General features: G+C 32.9%; 2 protein-coding genes across 2 annotated transcripts in view; one reads left to right on the top strand and one right to left on the bottom strand.

The window, feature by feature from the left end:
• The first annotated feature begins 841 nt into the window (after nt 1-841).
• LOC128998165 (uncharacterized) lies at nt 842-12,533 on the top strand. Its single transcript, XM_054424178.1, has 11 exons — nt 842-868; nt 5,078-5,158; nt 5,953-6,055; nt 6,250-6,361; nt 6,849-6,963; nt 7,557-7,683; nt 8,139-8,316; nt 9,083-9,227; nt 11,051-11,164; nt 11,466-11,570; nt 12,387-12,533. Exons 2-11 carry the CDS (start codon nt 5,099-5,101, stop codon nt 12,531-12,533), a joined length of 1,206 nt encoding a protein of 401 aa, XP_054280153.1. The 5' UTR covers nt 842-868; nt 5,078-5,098.
• A 2,430-nt stretch (nt 12,534-14,963) lies between these two features.
• LOC128998164 (neogenin) overlaps nt 14,964-19,692 on the bottom strand; it is a 61,545-nt gene continuing 56,816 nt past the window's right edge. The window contains exon 36 of the mRNA XM_054424177.1: nt 14,964-19,066. Coding sequence (XP_054280152.1) covers nt 18,968-19,066 — 99 coding nt within the window. The 3' untranslated portion in view covers nt 14,964-18,967. The remainder of the gene's footprint in view (nt 19,067-19,692) is intronic.

Below are 19,692 nucleotides of genomic sequence, written 5' to 3'. Positions count from 1 at the left end.
AAAGTTCCAGGGTCTGCAAAGGAACCACTATACCAAAAGCCGGGTCTAACCGGTATAGGGCTCATACACGGGCACTGTGAACAAGTAAATACAAGGTCAATAATTATAAAATACTTTCCAAACACTAAATAAATATCTGATAGCCGGTACTACAATATCCAAGCTACCAAGATACTATTTGGATGAACAAGCTGTTCAGGTTGAATTAAACTCATAAAATAATTTAACAATAGAACACTACTACTATCCACGTGATACTAATCAGCTGGGCCACTATTTAGTGTGCTGGCCGCGTGCTTCCAACTACGCACGTAAAATCCTGTTAAGGTTTGTCGGGCCTAATATTATTTTAATAATTATTTTATTATTAGTAATTGCGGACGGAAAGGAGACAGGTTCCATTATACGGACTATAGATCTGTGTAGTTTTCTCAGTTAAATTAGATTATAATTTGAGTATGGTAGCAACTCATACGAAATCATAAACAAGAGTGAGACACTTTTTGCGAATAAACCTAGTTTCAGATTGTAAATTATAAAAGAATTTTAAAACAGATCCACATCTTCAACTCGAACCTTTTTTCATCAATAACACAAACAACAATGGAACAGAAACGGTTATTGATGAATAAATCAGGGACCTGCTAGTTTACACAGTCAAATTGGAAGTCCTTCTGACTGAAGAGCACCTTGGCATCATTATCGTGTAAATATCGTGCGCAGCCTAGGGGGGGGAGGGGGAGGGGGAGGGGTGTTTGCCATACAAACAATAACGGACCTTCCATAACCATCCCTGGAGTTATGGCCTAGGCAACCACCACAACACTAGACCATTACAACACTGGACAACGCAGCTCCGATATTACAGGTGAATTCTTACCTCAACTTTTGAACAACGGATTATTCTTTATTGCGTCAAAGTCAAGTTGAATCGTAGCGTAAAATATTTTATTTTTATTACCAAAATTTTAAAATTTATTTATTTATTTAATTTTTTACCATTCCGATACTTAAGGTAAAATTTGAATAAAGGATATTTAATGTCAGTAGTAAAAGCAAAGTAACTAAAATATATATTTAATAATAGTCGTTAAATAATATCCAGCTCAATTTGGCTGAAAGGGAATCATTTGCGAAATAAAATTTACGTATTTAGTAAGTTACGTGTAATGCAATTAATTCAATGTGGCAATTTAAATTAAATTGTAGTTTACGCAACGATTGCGTAAAGATAGTGTTAACGACACGATTAGAAAATTTAAGGTACGAGCCTTGGCGAGTGCCTTAAAAACTTCTACGAGTGTCGTTAACACTATTTACGCGAGTTGCGTACACTACTTTACCTACGACGGTGTTTTAATTTCTAAAAATCACTACTCATAACTTCTAAGAGAGGGTATGTTTTTCTAATTGCCACTGACAGTGATGCAACGAAATATTGTATCAAATACTAATTGCACCAATCAACAATTAAATTGGCCTGAACAGCTGATAAGTTGAATTTCGAATCATTACAATTTTACTTCGTCTCTCTCAATCCTTGAACCTCATTGGTCAGTTGGTGTTGTTATGAGTAAAACTATGCTGTTATGAAAGTAAACAATGCTGTTATGAGATACTTCAATTCTAAGAACTAAACTGAAACGGCTACTTTAAAAAACGGTCGTAGGTAAAAGATATTTTCACATCTGTCAGAATTAAATATCTTAGCTAAAAATGACACTTTTAGTGTTTTATATATTTACACGGGTTATAATTATCGCTTGGCGTTACTGATGGTAATCTAGAATTGCAAAGCTAAAGTAAAAATTGGGAATTGAACATCGATAAAAAGTGGTAACATATTAAAAAACACTATTTCATTTAACTATTCACTTTTACGGTAACCGTTACATATTCTACGAATAAAATAAAAAGTAATCTACCTAAATACATTAATGCGGGTAATTATTTTGTCCATAGGAAACCAATTGTTTTCACATTATTTAAGTACTGATCGCTATATAAAAAAAAACATAAAGTATGGCGTGGCTACTTCAGTTGCTGAAACGCGGACCTTCTGTCCTGCGGTCTTGGGTTCAAATCCAAATCATAAATAGCTTTCAGCCATAACCCAGTGGTTCGGAATCTACCTATCTGGAGGATGAAATAATAATGAATACGAGTTAACTTCATTTGTGTTCGAGAACTCTATTCCTAAAAGCATCCAACAATTCTTTTCAAAAATATTTTCAATGCAAAAAAAGTATGTAGGCCTATATTAATTGACTATGCACTAGAATCTAGTACATCTGATGCACTACTGTACTAGTTTACTTTATTTTTGTTGAAAATTCCTATACAATAATCATTTGAAAATTTGTCTTCTGAAATCGCTGACTATACTTCTCCCCAGCTCATTCATAGAAAAAACAAATCTCGTTCAATAATTTTGCCGCAGAATTTGAATATAATTTGTGCAAAAGTTTTAGATAAAACACAGAGTAATTGGTCATTTATATTCTATGCATAATAAAATAATTCAAACGAATCGTTCACTGTTGTGATATCGTTCTACCAATTATTGAGAATGACTGACATGCAATGCAGTACTGAGCTATTCAAACTGAAAATGGTAATAATCGAACCAAATGTCCTTTTGATAAGTGGAAAAGCGTTTTGACACTTTGAAATAAATTTATTTATTTAACGAAATTATTGATAGAGTGTCCATTTTACGTAGGTACAGGTTTCACGTTAAACCAAGTGTTTTCAAATTTCGTGTCAATTAATGTTGCAATCCCTTGTCTATGGTTCAAATAAAATACGAGATATATTACACGAATGTAAATGTTATGGGTCAGATATACGCGAAAAAATATCAAAGAAAACCAAAATAAGTTTAGTTTGAAAATGGCTTTGAATTATTTATAATAATCTATTTATTTAATGTCAAAAATATTTCACGAGAGGTAAATATTTGAGCAGATAAATATTCTAAGTATATTGACGTTCGACGTTCCTTATTCGGAGTCGATTCATAAATAACAGAACATGCAGATTAAGTATTACTACTTTTTGCTGGTAATTTTATCAGGATTATGCGTTGTGTCATGAGTGTGCGACAAATATTTCATCCCATGGTTGATTTCAGTTTTACTCCTTTTCGTACTCAGTCAAAATATTATTAAATTATTATACAAACTAGCTATTTGTGTTTAGCATTCATTTATTATTTCAATACTGCTGTAGGCATATACTTTATAATAAAAGATTTTTTTAAATTATAAAACTAAAAAGAATTTTGGGTGTTGTTATTTAGTCAGTGTATTTTAAATTAAGGTTTTAGGGTAACATAGTTAAAATTTGTAGACAATTACTTAGCTTACTCATATTCAGGTCGTGAAATAAAAAACATATTTTCATCAAGACTTTGCAGATAATAATAAATTAGCTTGATTTTAGTACGGATTTCAGTTCATTTGTTGCTAGTTTAGAAGTATTCTGTCATTTTGGTTGATTCATAAGGGCTACTTCTAAAATAACTTACTACCGCAAAACTTCACAATACGCCGTTATCAAAGTTATTATACAGTTAGGTTTTTGGACCTGATTACGTCATGAGTACGAAACAGCTGTTCACAGTAAACTACACATGATCGTTTTGACTGCAGAATAGATAAACCAAAAATATAATTCATTTATAAACAACAGTTATTTTTTACCCACCTTGTGTTAAATTTCCCTATCTCACAAGTAACCGTGAATGGACAACTCAATGTAGCATGTACAGGGGGTTCCAGTATCACGATATTGAGATTTTAAACGATTGCCCAATCCTGATATCGAGGCTGATTTCACGGTCACGTTATTACACGCAAGTTCGTCACGTGACCACGCCCATATCATGCACAACCTCGTGGTTATCATATTAATGACATTGACAACAAAAACCAATTATCCTGCATTAAAAGTTAACTAGAGAGCGAAACTCATTTCTGTTCTCAAAAAGAAATACACTTTTTATGAAACAACCTTACTCAATACTCTTAGCGAATTTCCCATAGGGAATAGGCTATTACCGTAGTACTCATGGTAAGACCTAGAGCCGGGACCGATTTAATTTTTCGTTTTGAGGTCCCTAGAGGCCAAAAACACCATCCGTTCAGATTCATATATATGTATATGTGTGTGTGTGTGTGTCCGTTATCGCGATAACTCGAGCAAAAATGATCCGATTTTGATGAAATTTGGTTCAAACGTGTAAACCTACATTTATTCAAACGAGTTCGCGAACCAGCATAATCGGACCATGGGAACAGGGGTTTATGGGGGGCTTTATGGGGTAAAAATGGGGTTAACCCATTTTTTACCCTAAAAACAAAATATTTTGGAATTTCTTTTTAAATTGTTTTGTAGAGCTTAAAAAAAGAAATAACTTAGTATATTGAAGCGTTGTTGTATGCCTAACGGTCATGGAGAAAATTCAAAAATAGTGTAATTTAAAATTTCCATGTTATTCTTATGGAGAAAATGAAAACTGTTGTAGTTTACTTGTTTATGGATATATATTGATACAATTTGGCAAATTTATTTATTTAATCCTATAGTATTGACGTATCGTCAAAAACACTTTTTACCTTCCCCGTAGCAGCAAACCTAAGCACTCGTTAATTCTAATGTTATTTAAATTGGGAATAAATATCTTTATTTATGGAAATATTTTAGTAAAAATGTAATCAGACAAGTTTAAATTCGCTTAGTCTGCAGGTTTGCTTCTGTGGGGGTATTTTTGTTGGACTAGTTCTTAACAACTAGGTAAACATTTAACAGTAGCAGTTCACACTTCGCAGAAAGAATCTTTCTCAAAACAGCTGACAATTATTGAACAGCTGATGTATAGAAAACAGCTGATTGGTATTTATTAATTATATTATAATTATAAATTATTACGTTGTAGTAAAGATTAGGATAAAATAAGTCTAACGCTCAGAAATTGATTTTGAAATTAGCTTGATTTAAAATTAGGTTAGGTCATGTTTTGCAGAGGTTAAGTCAAATCCACCAAACCTGTCTTGACATGTTTGATATTGTCTAGGAGAGAGATGAAGTGTTAGCTATGACAACAGAGATGACTCCAATGAAAGCTATGGGCTGTGGCGGCTCTAGCAACAACAAGGTAAAGAAACTGGAATGACAAAAATATTTAAACTTAAATTTAGGTAAAGGTTATAGGTAATTTTAAGGGTGGCTGTGGCTTCTTTTGACCTTAGCCAGGTCTGTGCATGGAATGTAGCCAGCAAGGGGTGAGCCGGTATAGTACTAAATGAACTGTACTGTTAAAATGTAGTGGCAGACAGTAGAATCCAAAAAAATCTCTGCCACGGATCCATAGTCTGTTGCGATACCGAACCGACTCTTATACTCATGTACAATCACTTAATTGTATAAAATGGACTACAATCATTTCTTTATTTGAAATTTATTTCTAAAGGGTCCACTGTGAAGTTGAAAGTAATGCCTTGATTATATTTAAATCCAGCGATGAACAACAAACTACCAAAAAGCTTCAAAGAGCTTTCTTGAATTATTTTCAATTAAAAATGAATTTTGCTCATTATTTTTAGTAGGTAACATTTGTTATAACCATAGACAAAAATAATCCTTAAAAGAGGTTGTGAACTGATGATCGCTTGCAATAATATAATTTATTTATTTATATATTGCTCGGCAAACATAAATGTTACTGGTTCGCTTCTAGAACTAAATGCCGATTGTAATTAAGCTATGAATGATGCCATGTAACACGATCAACATTATAGACAAAGGTCATAAGACAAAGGTTTTGGACCGCTGCTTCATAAAAAAATTCCAATACAGTGGATAAAAATGTTTAAAAATTAACTGAAATAATCATTTAAATTCTTGAATGGTTTGTTTGAAAATGACAGACAAAGTTATGTTTGTTGACAGAGCCAGAGAGTATCGGGGCACAGTTTGGACACGTTGGATACCTTCCTGAGGCTCGACAGGGACATCTGGAGGGAGGAGAGGTCAGCTCCTGCGCCCTCACTGGGTAAAGGATGACCAGTTCAAGTCTTAGAAAACACTAAACACTTTAAGGCAAAATTTATTGCAAGTACATTAAAATATGTTTCAAGAGCGATATATACACGTTCAAAGATGTACCTACTTGACACAAAGCACAAAAGAGATTATACCTCGACTATTCAAGACATTTTGTTAAAACAAAACTTCAACTTTTTTCAGGCCATTACATTGCAAGACTGGAGAGACTGAATACTGAAATAGAAGTTGCATCTACGATTCCAAACATCGACATTCCTGGAGCAGTAGAAACTTTTATGCCATTACCAGCAAGGTAAAGTGGGAAACGTGGGTAAATGTTCCCTAGTAGCCTATTATAAGATGCTATTTGTCTTAACTGCTTATTTAGGGTTTAATAATAAATATACACCAAAGCATTTATCAAATAACTTTCTGATCTTCCTAAATTCCAGATGATTAAAAATAAACTGTATCAGCAAACTGACACATACTTTCTCCCATTAGCCAACAACCTTAAGCGGTGAGATTAACTGATATTTAATGGGGAAAGTTATAAAAGTCGCATTGACTTTTCAACCGTAATGTTTACAGCATTGAGGGTTGTACAATTTTGTTGAGCATTTATAAAAGGACCATAACATATGACATTCGTACCAAAATCGTACCCCAGGTGTAGTCTCTGTACACACACACAGAGATCTTTTAGAAGAACCACTTTTTTGGGTTCAGGGGACCCATAACGGATATTTTCACCCAAAAATGTATAGGGAGAGAAAGTAAAAGTAATGTTGATATTTCAGGAATTCTGACTCATCAGAAGAAGCGATCCAAAAAGCAGTTGTGGAACTTCAAATCAATCAAAATCCTAAACATGCCACGGAACATGAGGAGTTTATTGCTAACCTGACCAGGCAGGTAAACCAGACGTGCTTATTTCCTCTTTTTGTTATCATTATTATTTACCTTACAGTATAATTAATTGTGATATATACAAGGTAGAACGTGATCAAATTACATAATTATTGTAGTACTAATGTTTGAAGGAAATTGAAAGTGCCTGTGGTTCATAGATAAGTAACAGCAGAAGGTTTGTTGTAGGTTTGTGTAACTGGGATGACCATAAGGGGGGGTGGGTTTACAAACCCCAAGGAAAAAAGTAAGTCCGGGAAAACTTAGATTAGACCTATAAACTCGCGTTTTTAGTCAATTTAGAGACATATAAGAGAGATTTTTCAATAGTAGAAAAACATTTGAATCGTAAAAAAATCACTTTTTAAGGTCGGGAGGGGGGTTCAAACCCATATACCCCCCCCCCCCCCACCCCTATTACTGTGCAGCCTGCTTTTAGTTTGAGATTCACGGTCAATGGACATTTTCTTGTACAGCAATCGATTGTGAATTGGATAATGCAATCTGATCAACAGGGAATATGTAAATAAGCCGCTACACAATTATGTACAAGTAAAGAACTTATGAATCTTATTTATTCTGGAAATTCTGTTCCAAAGGCTTTAAGGCTTTCTCGATTGAATTGGTTGAAGAAACGCAAGCAGGACACTGAAGAGGAAATAAATCGATTGAGCGAGAAGGTGCAATACCTCCAAGGACTCTACGAGCAACTAGACTCCTTATTTGGTTAGTCAAGTTTGTCATGACACCATTTTTCTTTAGTTTACATAATTTTGAGTACTCAACATTTTGACCTTCAATGTTACATAGTTCATTGTTCTAATTTTTAATATACACACACAAAACTCACAAACTAATAGTGATGATGCAGCCAGTTCTGAAAAATCACAAAAAACTAAGTACTAGACGAAAAAATGTAATTAAAATAATCCCAGCATATAACATATAACTAAACGAGGATAAAATACCACTGATGATTTTTTGTGCCTAGCTGAACAAGGGTTTATTTAAAATGAACAAGATGATAGTGAACAAAGGCATAGTTTAGGTGAACACATGTAAAGTTATTAATATTTAGCTGAAAGTGGGTATAGTTTAACTGAACATGAGTATGGTTTAGTTGAAGTGTATAGTTTATCTGAAAGTAGGTATAGTAAGGCTAATTTTATCGTACTCTATAGGTAACCTGGGAGGAGGAGTGCTGTCAGATCTAGAGTTGCAGTTAGACAGGGTGCGGAGTTATCGGGACACCCTGTATAGTGGCGAACTGTCATGGAGAGAAGCGGCCAGACTCACTCAGGTGGCGGCTACTCTAGCCATGGCTGGCCGAGACAGCTGGCTCTCGTTGGACAATACTACGTAATACACTAGACTTGAACCACAAAACATAATATAGTCTGCATTATCAATCACGATTTACTATGCCTTTTATTGCATTTTAAGAAATTCCCTATGGTTAAATGTATCAATTAAACTTTAATTTGAAAAATTCAATTTAAATCAGGAATTGCAGTGGCAAAGATCAACCATTAGAGGTGGGTGAAAACTATATAGAAGCCAGAGAGTTTTATTACCAATAAACTTTACATTTACTTACCAATGTATATCCCTGTAAATGTGAGGAGCCACCCAATGCCTCTGTTCCTTAGTGACCACTGTGAAACGGGCTTCAGACAACAAATCGATCGGAAACTGAACAAAACCTACCATAATTTTTGTGAAGAAAATTATGTAATACAATAAAAAAATTACACAAAAGTGGACTTTGCACAGCACAAACTGTGAGTTGACAGAGAATACTGTCAGAAATCAGAAATTTCTTATTACAATATTTTAGAAGAATTTAAAACATAATAATTTGCAGTCAGTTATTCTTAACCCTAATGCCAGGTGGTGTAGTCGTAAATTTTCTTGTGCGGCAACGTTCACTTTTGTTGTGGAAAAATAAGGGTCGCCTATCAATTTATAGGTTCTTTGGGGAAAGCAGAGTAAGAATGTCGTTCCTGTCCCACTACACCACTGCTAATGCCTTAACTCTAATGAATTCAATTAACATAGTGACTTACTTAAGAAATTTTCTGAAATGTTTAACACAAGTTTGTTTATTTTACCTTTGTGGTTCCAGTAATGTAGTGACGAGGTTTCGAGTTGCCACAGATTGTAGAAACGCCATTCAGGAGGCAGTGTTATGTATACAGACGGCACAGACCACTCTGCCGGGAGTATTATTTCCCTACTGCACTATGAGAGAGATTGCAGCTCTTTTACAGGTTAAAATTTAAAAAATAAATTATTTAGCGACAATTTAATCATTTATCTAAGTTATTTCACAAAAAAAATACATCTGATTCAGAGTGTTAAGTATAAAAACTTTTATAATGGTTTAAATACCTTCAGTCACCAGTTCAAATTAAGTCGACTGTTGCGACCTAGGTTTCGGCACGGAGTTGTACCATCATCAGGACCAGTTTGAAATCTTCAGTCCAATGGATATCATTGTTAGTTTTAATCAAATTACGTCCATTGGACTGAACCTGATGATGGTACAACTCCGTGCCGAAACCTAGGTCGCAACAGTCGACTTAATTTGAACTGGTGACTGAAGGTATTTAAACCATTATATTAGTTACTATAACCAGTTCAGGGGCAATCCCACATCATATGATGTCAAAATTTATTATTAAAATTGTGCTAAAGCTGTAAATATGAGTCATTATTTTTAGACAACAGTTACTATAATTATTACCTTATTAAAATATCATCATTTCACAGTTAATCTGTTTTTTTTTCTTTTTAATAACAAACAAAATATGAAACTCCAGAGACAAAATAGTCAATGCATGAACACATTTTTACTCAAAAGCCAGCCAGGCCTGTGTCTTTAAGGAAAAGATCACCAAAAAACCAATTTCTATGAAAACAAAGAATATCATATTGCATTATGTATGCATTAGGATTTAGAACCAGCTGATAATACTTATTTGTGCAACTAGTGAGCAAAGGGAGCAATTGACTCACTCGAGAGAAATACTTACTCACCAGCCGTAGGCGAGTGAGGAATGGTTTCTCGAGTGAGGCAATTGCACTTTGCACTCGAGTTGCACATTATATTTTTCCTACAGTTACCATAAAACAAATAAATTGGTAAAGAAATGTAACATATTTTTACACAGAAGTGAACTTTTAATATGACATTTAACGTGAAGTAACAATACAACAGTACAACAGCTGACAAGCTGATTTACAACCAGTGCTGCCAACGTATTTCGCGCGCATACGACCTTGTCTGCATGTTACGCGCTCACTATTTTGTGCCTTCACGTTGCAAATCTGGAGTGAGACAAAGTAATTAGAGTGAGACAATGTTAACATTGTCTCACTGATGAGCGAATTGGCCACTTTGCTTTCTCAAATCAGTGAGAGAACATGTACATTGTTAGGTAACTGTAGGAAAAACAATAGATCCTTACTTTGTTGAGTGTGAGAATGGATAAACAATGTCTCCCCTCCTTACACTTTTCTGTTTAAAAGGTTATCTTCTTTTTAGGGTTGTAGGAAAAAGAACAAAAGCATCAAAGTAAAAAAGAAAAGTATGTTTTACCCACTCTTTACAAACTACCCAGTATAATTATAATACAAGCAATTATAAATATTTCAAAGGGTGTTATGGTATGTGTGCTAATTATGCACATAAAACAATATCTACTGTATTTACAAAATGTTACAGGGCATAACAGTTTTTCATGCTCTGGTTCTCAATTGTTTGATGAATTTCACAATAGTATAAAAAAACCTTTTTAGGTGTTGTTTTTCTAACAACATCCCATAGAAATAGTTGTGGCAATAGTTGGTTTACCACAGAACCAAAACAGTAAATAAAGACTTGTTTATTGTACTCATTCAAATGCTTTCCATTCTCCCCTTTTTAGAAGCGAGGACTTCAGTCCCTGAGGTCCCAGGTTTGAATCCCACCGATCACCAATGGATTTGATCAAAGTGATGCTTAGACCCCCTCTGTCCTAGCCTGAAGTAATGTGGGAAAGAATTCCAGGCAAGAATCCTAGAGGAATAAAAAATGTCTCTCCTTTTACAGATGATTGTCTACATCTATACAGACTTGCAGATTCCTGAGAGATTTAGCCATGCGTTGGATGTTTATTCAAGCTTTCAAAAGCGATCTTCATTGCTGTCTAACTGGATTAGACAGGTAAATAATAGAAGTGGTATAGTCAGTGTACAAATAATTTGACGTTAATCTAAAATCATTGAGAGAATCTTAGTGATTAGATTTGAATAAATAGATTTGACAAGCCGATCATAGATTTGACAAGCCGATCATAGATTTTCATCACGAAACTATAAACGAAGCTACTAGCTTGAGTAAGAGTTAAGACAACTATTTAGAAAACATTTTATAAATAGTTTGTAAGTGTAACAATGGAAATGGTTGGCATTGTTATCTTTATTTTAAATGAATTATTTACTACTTCCCCTTTCAATGCTTTCAGATGATGGATGATACAATACACAAAGATGTTGAAGACGTAGACCAAAGAATCTTGGAATTATCTGCAAGACTATCCAATGAACGAGCCAACCTAGTACGAACTAAGGTGATTCTCAGATGATTGGAATATGTAGCAAACGCAGCACTGGTAGTCTTCGATCTAAACGGTAGATATTCTGCCAGGGAAATGTATCACAAGGCAAAGACATGTTATAGACGTCCCCTGTTGGCAATCGATCGATTTTGCGATCCTTATAACAAAAAACAAAGCTTTTTTGTATATTTTTGTAGGCTAACTGTAAAAAATCAACAGTTTTTATAAATAATTTTAATATTTACCAATACAAATACCAATGTGGGCAAACAAATTTGACATTTATTGGAGGCCAAAAAAACTGTTTGGAAAAGAGCCAAGATGTAGTCTCATAAAAAGTAATCATTTTGGGAACCACAATAAAAAATGTTTCAGTAAGTATTAATATCTTAGCATCTCACACGTTATTCCTTATTGCAAGGGTGTGAAACAAACTCGAGGATATTTAAATCTGAACAAAACAACAAATTATGATAAAGGCGAAACCTTCAGACTGATCTATTCTTACCAAGGGTATCGTTTTAATTTTAAAATTTGAACTATACAGCAGAATTCCTATAGCAAAACTCTATGTGGTAGGAGTAAACCTCAAATCTTGATAGCAAGTGTGCACTGAGAAGGAGTTTATCATTATTGTACTTTTATGTTGATGTTGAACGATATATATTTAGTACAAAAGCTACACAGATTAATTCTTCCTCTCGGTAAGGTAGTAAAAATTCATGCAGACCCATTAGGTTATACTGTTTTTCTATTAAAATTTAAATATCAAGCACATGATCCCTTAAATGACATTATTGTACTTTTAAAATAAAAAAAATGTTTCAGATAGGGCTCCGATCCAAGAGGCTCGATGGATTTCCATACATGAATGATGGAAGACTGGCGGCTTCATCATCGAACCACATGACCCCAAGAAAACATGGCGGGAGCTCCATTCAAGACACGGACTATAACGCTTTGCTGTGGAAATAAAGAACTTTGGAAAAATATTGTGTGATGTTTGACCAATTGAGTTTCGTTAATGGTGTCTGGGTAGCTGGATGCTTATAGCCTTCAAATCTGTCGCTGGTTTGATTCCAAACGAGATTGTTATTGGACCAAGATGCCATTGAAATCGTAATAAATGATGCTATCTAACATAAGGTTGATGTCTGTAGCAAAACCAGGGTTGGCCTGTTCTCTTAAAAAAATGTTAAAATGCCGAGGATTGATTTTTATTAAATACAAAATACAGCGTAGTCAAAATTACAGACAGGTAGACAAATAACTACACTTTTTCACCCCAGTTTATGCAGTGAAATGTTTGTCTTTAAGCTAGGAAGACGTCCCAAAAGAGTTCCAGGACACCCTGTATATCTTACAAATCTACAACACATAAAGGTGAAACATACAACATTCAAGCAGTTTATAAAAAGTTTATTTTATATGGATAAAAGAAAGAACTGTGACACAAGATCGGTAAAGAAAAGTAGTACTATTGATTTACATAGAAAAATCAACATCTATTGGATAACAAATATAATTTACCTATTATAGAAACCAACACAAAAATACATTTCATTATAATGAGTTTGTTTGATAATACTACAGTCATGCAACAGTGCTTCTCAACCTGTCTTGAGAGAATTGGGTGAAAAATAAAATTAGTTAAAATTTTTAAGGTTTGTTTAGCTAAGTAAAGTTACTGGATTAAAGACAATAGACACTGTAAACTGCATGCATAGGATTGTTCTAAACTTCATCATAAATGCTGCAACATGTGACTAATTATTTATTGATAACTTTAGGGGAATGTGAATAAATGCACAATAAACAACCACTTCCCAATGTGAATTAAGAAACTATGCCTTTTTGATTATTAACTGTAGTAACAGCTGTTGGAATTTGAAAGAAAAAAGTCATTAATAATTTCAAGCCTGAACAAAATTTAGTATTAAAATATAATTTCTGTATAGTTCTATAAAGTACCAGGCACTAAAACTATGAACTAAAAAATTTTTGTTCTCAAAATATGAGATAAAATAAAAACATAAAATAAAAGACTGTAGGGAGATAGTTAAAATTTTCACAAGTATTTCTCTGAGGATTGATATACTTTTGTAGAAAACAACTGCAAAATTTTTGCTTTTGAACATCATTCATTAATTTTTAAATTTAAATTTTTTTTAAGAGGTTGGCGGCCTCTTTTAACTTTGCATTTGCCCGTCCACATAGACTACAGATCTATGCTTGGAACGTATCTACCAAAGCAAGGGGTGAGCCGGTACAGTACAAAGGTGAACTGTACTGATAAAATGTTTGTGGCAGTGACCAGGATCGAACCTACGACATCGCTGCCTCAGGCCCCAAGTCCGTGACGCTACCGACTCACCAAAGTCTGGTGTCAAGATTTAGTCAAGTTTAAGTCAAAATTTAAATAATTTTGATTAAAATAATTTAAATAAAGTCTAATAAATTATGACTCAATACTTTTACTAAAAGACTAAAAGTAAATTTTGCCTTCTTGGAATTGCCCACCATAAGAGCAATATTAATTTTGTTAATTTCAAATAGCCTCTAAAGAGTTATTTACCATCTGAAAATATTTTTTCAATCACCAAAGTGATTTGAATAAAAATGTCTAGTAAACTGTGAGATAAGAAATGTTCTTTGTAGTTTCAATTGTTTTGTGAGGACTCTTCATTAAAAAAAGTAGTGAAAAATGGGACCTGAAATGCATGTTTTAGCGAATTTCCCTATAGGAAAGTAGCTATTACCGTAGGTCTCATGGTAACACTTAGGCCCGGGACCGATTTACTTTTTCATTTTAATTTCCCCAGAGGCCAAAAACACCATTCGTTCAAATTTTTATATATATATATATATGTGTCCGTGAACACGATAACTTGAGTAATTTTTATCCGATTTTGATGAAATTTGGTTTAAAGGTGTAAGGCGGGATAAACTTGAATGAGTTCGCGATCCAGCGTGATCGGACCATGGGAACAGGGTTTTATGGGGTAAAAATTGGTTTTTCTCACTTTTGACCCTCAAAACACAAAATTTCCCAATTTTCCTCTAAACCTTCTTAAAGAGCTTAAAAAAACAAACAATTCAGTATATCATAGTGTTTTTGTACGGTTATTGGTTACGGAGAAAACTAAAAAAATGGTCAATTTAAAATTCCCATGTTATTCTTATGGAGAATATTGTAAAATGTTGTAGTTTGCTTGTTTATGGATATCTTTTGATCAAACTTGGCAAATATATTCATTTTATACTAAGCAATAATTATTTTACTTAAAACACACACTTTATTAGTTTCCTTGTAGCAGCAAACCTAGGTACTCGTTAAACCTAATGTTATTTAAATGGATCAATTGAAAATCAATTCAGCCAAATGGAAATTCGCTAAGACGGCAGGTTTGCTGCGGCGGGGGTATTTTTTTATTTGAACATGCTTCACTATTTATGTAGTTTTGAAGGCAATAGTCCAAAGTAAAGTTAAATTTTCAGAGTTAATTACGGAGAAGATTTTTTTGATTTCTTTAGTTGTTATTTTTTGTTAGATCGTTCGTTATTATCATATGATATCTGCACAATATGCAGTTTTTGAATTTAACAATGAATTTTCATGATTCTTGATTCTTTATGTCTAGTCTTACTACCAATATAGTGCTTATGGTTTATTTTACTTTCACAAGGCTTTGAATTTTCTTTTTAAAGTCACTGTCACAAATAAATTGGAGTTTGGGAGTAAAATGGCATAGTTTAAACAACTCTAAATAAAAAACAAGTGTTCTTAACTGTTAGTCTTCTTTTGTGTTGGTTATAAATCTTTGGTTGAGAAACACTGGCAAATCATAAAAACAAAACAGAATCAAACATTGCTATAGGCCTATACCGAGTAAATCCATTCGTACTAAACTGAAAATAATTACAACATCAAATATTAGGCACAAAATTAAAACTATTTGATTACACAATATAAATATTAAAACTATACAATTTGTACATATAGTAATAAATACAAGACGAAAGCAGCTAGTACAATATATTGTAATCTAGTCGATAATTTCGATTCAAACCATATTGAAAATATGCTGAAGGAATGAAGAGATGAAATAACACTAATTCCAAAACCCGTTTTGTGAAATTGTCTTTTGAAGTGTTTTTTAAGGCTTCAAATAAAGGAAAAGGTAATGTGAGGACATTTATTCGCACTAACAATTTGACTAAAAATACACCTTTTTACTCAGAATTTTTTTTAAAAGCTGTTAGTTGAAGGTTTTTTATTTATATTTGTCTAGTAAACTGTTGAAATCCAGCGATATGACTAACAAGCTAATGATTTGAATCAAAATAGGCAACGGTTTCAGTCGTATTTCTTAACCTATGTTTAAATGATACACACAATACATTATTATCAAGTTTACACCTTACTACGTTCACACATATAATTTTCGACTAAAGGAATATTGAGCATCAGGTGGAAAAATTATTCGATTTCAAAAGGATATTTCAAACACTAAGACAACACTAAGCATCCTTAAAAATGAACGCAATACAATTGTGCAAATAAGAAATCGCAATTTTAATACTGTGTAGTTAATATAAGCCTTGGAGTTAATTTATAAAAGGCACCAACATATAAACAGCAATTTAGAAATAAAAACAATTACAATCAAATTTAAAATTACTAATATCCTTTGACTACCTTTCCGCAGTAAGCGGTTTCCGATATCAAATTATTACTTACACTATTTACAATGTTGTGCTTTCACACACTACGGAAAATATACTATTTGCAAAACAGAAATGGTAAAATGTTAGGCTACATTTTGTTTCAACAGATAAATATACAACACTTATTCATAACCAAATTGCTCTCGGAGATTTTGAGGTTTTATTCAGAAACTAAAGTGTTCAACTAGATTTTGATACCTTGAATTTGATCGGATAAAGAAAGAGTTTTGGGATTTGCCCTTCATTTAACGAATGAGAGTAAGTTGTTTTATGTTACACGCAAGTATTAAGATTCAAAGTTTTAGAAAGTGACACAAGGGATTTACAGTGCTTTGATAACATGTGGCAACTCCAACCCTCTTATTGTCCATTGCATCACTTGGAGTAATTTAGACTCATCCACTTTGAACAACTTATATTAAATAATACTTGTAATATTATTGATAATACAAAAAATACCTTTAACTCTTTTATCTATTCACACACTTCTAATAGGTTATAATTGTAAAAACATAAAGCTAATTACATTGATAAACCTAACTTTATTTGATGGCACTTACAAAATAATCAAAAGTACAAATCGAAAAAAGCTGTTAAATTTGTACTTCTGACAGGAAATATGATTTTCCATATGACACAGAATACATTCACAAATTCCATTAACATTTTGATTAAGAAATAAATAGAAAAATACAAACAATATATAATCTATATTTAATACTACAATATAATACATGGCGGAAAATAGGAAACTTATTTAACTTAAAGAGCCAAGCGAGGCGTTACCGAAAATCCTTGTAAATCGTTTATGCAAAATTAAGAATAGAGCGCAAAGTCTTGCTGATTGATAATCTAAACCTAGAGTAGCTTTCACAAAATGTGATGTGAATTTCTTCCGAGCTTCAGTTACGTATTGTGAGTTGTGATGTCAAAATTTTTTGTATTTATAATAATGTGATCCCTAAGTTTATTCCCGGTGATGAAATGAATGAAATTTTCTTTGTTCCTACATTTTAGCTTAGGTTTTAAGTTGTATAATTTTAATAAAAATAAGTGTTAGGATACAAACCATAAGCGTTTTCCTCAGTTAAAGTAAAATAAATGTACATGAGTTCAAAATTAAACAACATAATATTAGTAGTGTACAGTACAACTGTACATTATGTTGAGGGTAAGACATACAATGTAATTAAAAAAGTCAAGAGTAGAAAAAAGTTGTTACAATGGATAAAAATACAGAAACGAATAACTTATATTCCTAAAACCATTGATGTGACGCTTTAACACCATAAACACTAAAATATAACCTGTTAACCTGATGAGTCTCAAAATATTTATAAAAGTCAAAAGATAAATAGATTTAGTTCAAATAATTTAATAATCTATAGTTGTGTAAATTAAGTAGAAACTAGAGGAACCGAAGTTTTATGAGGAATGTTTATAATAGTAAGAACACAAAAATTGGCTGCAAAATAATCTTTCAATGTTTCAATACAAATTAAATTAGGTTATTTTGTCCATATGACAGAGGTTTCCAAACTTATGATGATGAATTGTAAAACTAAAAACTACTAAACAACATTTGGAAATCCAAAAATATTTCTCATTGGAACATCTCACAACTGATACTTATGTTTAAACACTTTAAACGCCAATGATAAAAGGAAAAAATAAAGTGGTACACAACATAAAACATCTTAAAATAATAATTTAAAAATCTTTAAGTGCAAAGAACAGTAGGCCTACCTACTAAAACAAATTTGGGAACCTCTGGGAAAAAGAGTGGTAAAAAAGTACATAACTCCTTTTAGTTAGTTTTTAGTTTTTAGTCCTTTTTTTAGTTTTTAATCCCTAATACAATTTAATAGATTGGTGGCATCATTGAGTATTGTTTATAGAATTATTGCAGTAATATTTCAACACATATAGGAAAAGTCCCTATACAAATCACTGTAGGAAAAATCCTTACAGAAATCACCTATTATGTAGTTACTGTTTGGATAAGGCATTTTGATTTTAAAATAAGCAATCATAATTAACATAAATAGCAACTTTTTACACTCATTAATACTGTAAGGTAAAAAAGCAGCCAATATTTTGTATATAGTATAAGAGCACAAAATCAAGGTAATAGACGAGATCATAGATATACCTTAGTGCCAGTAAAGTAACTTTCGGATAAACTATTAATTAAAAACTCCCAAATGGCAAAAGTCGTTTTGCGAGATTTTTTAACAGAAAAGTAAACCTATAATACTGGAGATTTTCAACTTCATAATACCTGTTAAATTTACTTGGATCCAAGCTTAAACTCCAAAAATATTTGGAGGATGTCTGTGTAATGAATTGAAACAACACTGTCTTACGAACCTGATAAAACGAGTAATTCACAAAGCTTTTCAAGGTTCTGTTCTAATGAACAAATCGGAAATCCCAAAGTTATCACATCCATCAACGTCCCTTTGTGATAATAGGAACTGTATTGAAGTAGCCAGCCAGAGTGTAAACATATGAAAGTATAAAACACGGTTATAAAAAATATCACCTTCCTAAAAATAAGAGAGAGTTTTTGAGGCCAAATGGCATGCTGTGTGAAATGTGTCGATAGTCTGTTTACAAGATAAGGCAGTAATGCAATGTTCAGATCACGGGGTTACGACTAAAGCTTCACGAGCGCTCGACTAGCACTCAAACTCTGAGGCAGTGATGGCGTTGAGGTCCTTCATTAGACCTTCGAGGTTGGCCATTTCTTGATTCAGTTCTTCTGTACTGTACGAAGGCTGAAAAAATACACAAGTTAGATACCCAAGTGTACCTAACCTCATGGTCAAGAAATTGTTGAGTCAATTTTACCACCATTGGACCTGGATGTCATGCGGTTATGTTATGTGGAGATTGCATACTTCACTTGTGTTATGTTCCATTATACAGGGTGTGTTTTAATTGTCCCCCCCCCTAACTTTTTTCTAAGTTTTTTTCAAATATAAATCCCAGACCACTTCTAAACATTGTTGGGTTGTAAGTACTTTATTTTGACAAGGTGGCCATTTCCTGCCGCCATCTTGGATTCGCCATATTGGATGCAAAATATTTTTTTCAAATGGTGGGGTTGTGTTGTGACCCATTATTTCAAACTAGGTTTTTACCCTGATTGCAATGCCACAAACCGTTTTTTTTTTATCTTGATCCATTCCAAAGTTATGAGGGCTGAACTCAATTCCACGATCCGTTTTTCATTTTCATATTTAAATTTTGAAATATTGACGTTTTTAACTAAAAAATGCAATATTTCATCAAGAAAACTTGATAACAAAAAATGGATTGCGGCATTGAGTTAAGTTAAAAGAGTAATTCGAAATGGTGGGTCACAACACCCCCTTTATATTTAAAATAATTTATCACATTT

Source organism: Macrosteles quadrilineatus, unplaced genomic scaffold, assembly GCF_028750875.1.
Source record: "Macrosteles quadrilineatus isolate MER2022 unplaced genomic scaffold, UCM_ALF_1.0 Scaffold_7__1_contigs__length_78375512, whole genome shotgun sequence".
Lineage (NCBI taxonomy): Eukaryota > Metazoa > Arthropoda > Insecta > Hemiptera > Cicadellidae > Macrosteles > Macrosteles quadrilineatus.
This window is presented reverse-complemented; position numbering and strand designations above follow the sequence as displayed.

Bases quoted from the DNA above. Each gene is read 5' to 3' on its own strand.
- LOC128998165 (XM_054424178.1), top strand. From the start codon at position 5,099: ATGACAACAGAGATGACTCCAATGAAAGCTATGGGCTGTGGCGGCTCT. The intron at 6,056-6,249 runs GTAAAGGATGAC...AACTTTTTTCAG, and splicing joins AGCTCCTGCGCCCTCACTGG to GCCATTACATTGCAAGACTG. The intron at 6,362-6,848 runs GTAAAGTGGGAA...TTGATATTTCAG, and splicing joins TTTATGCCATTACCAGCAAG to GAATTCTGACTCATCAGAAG.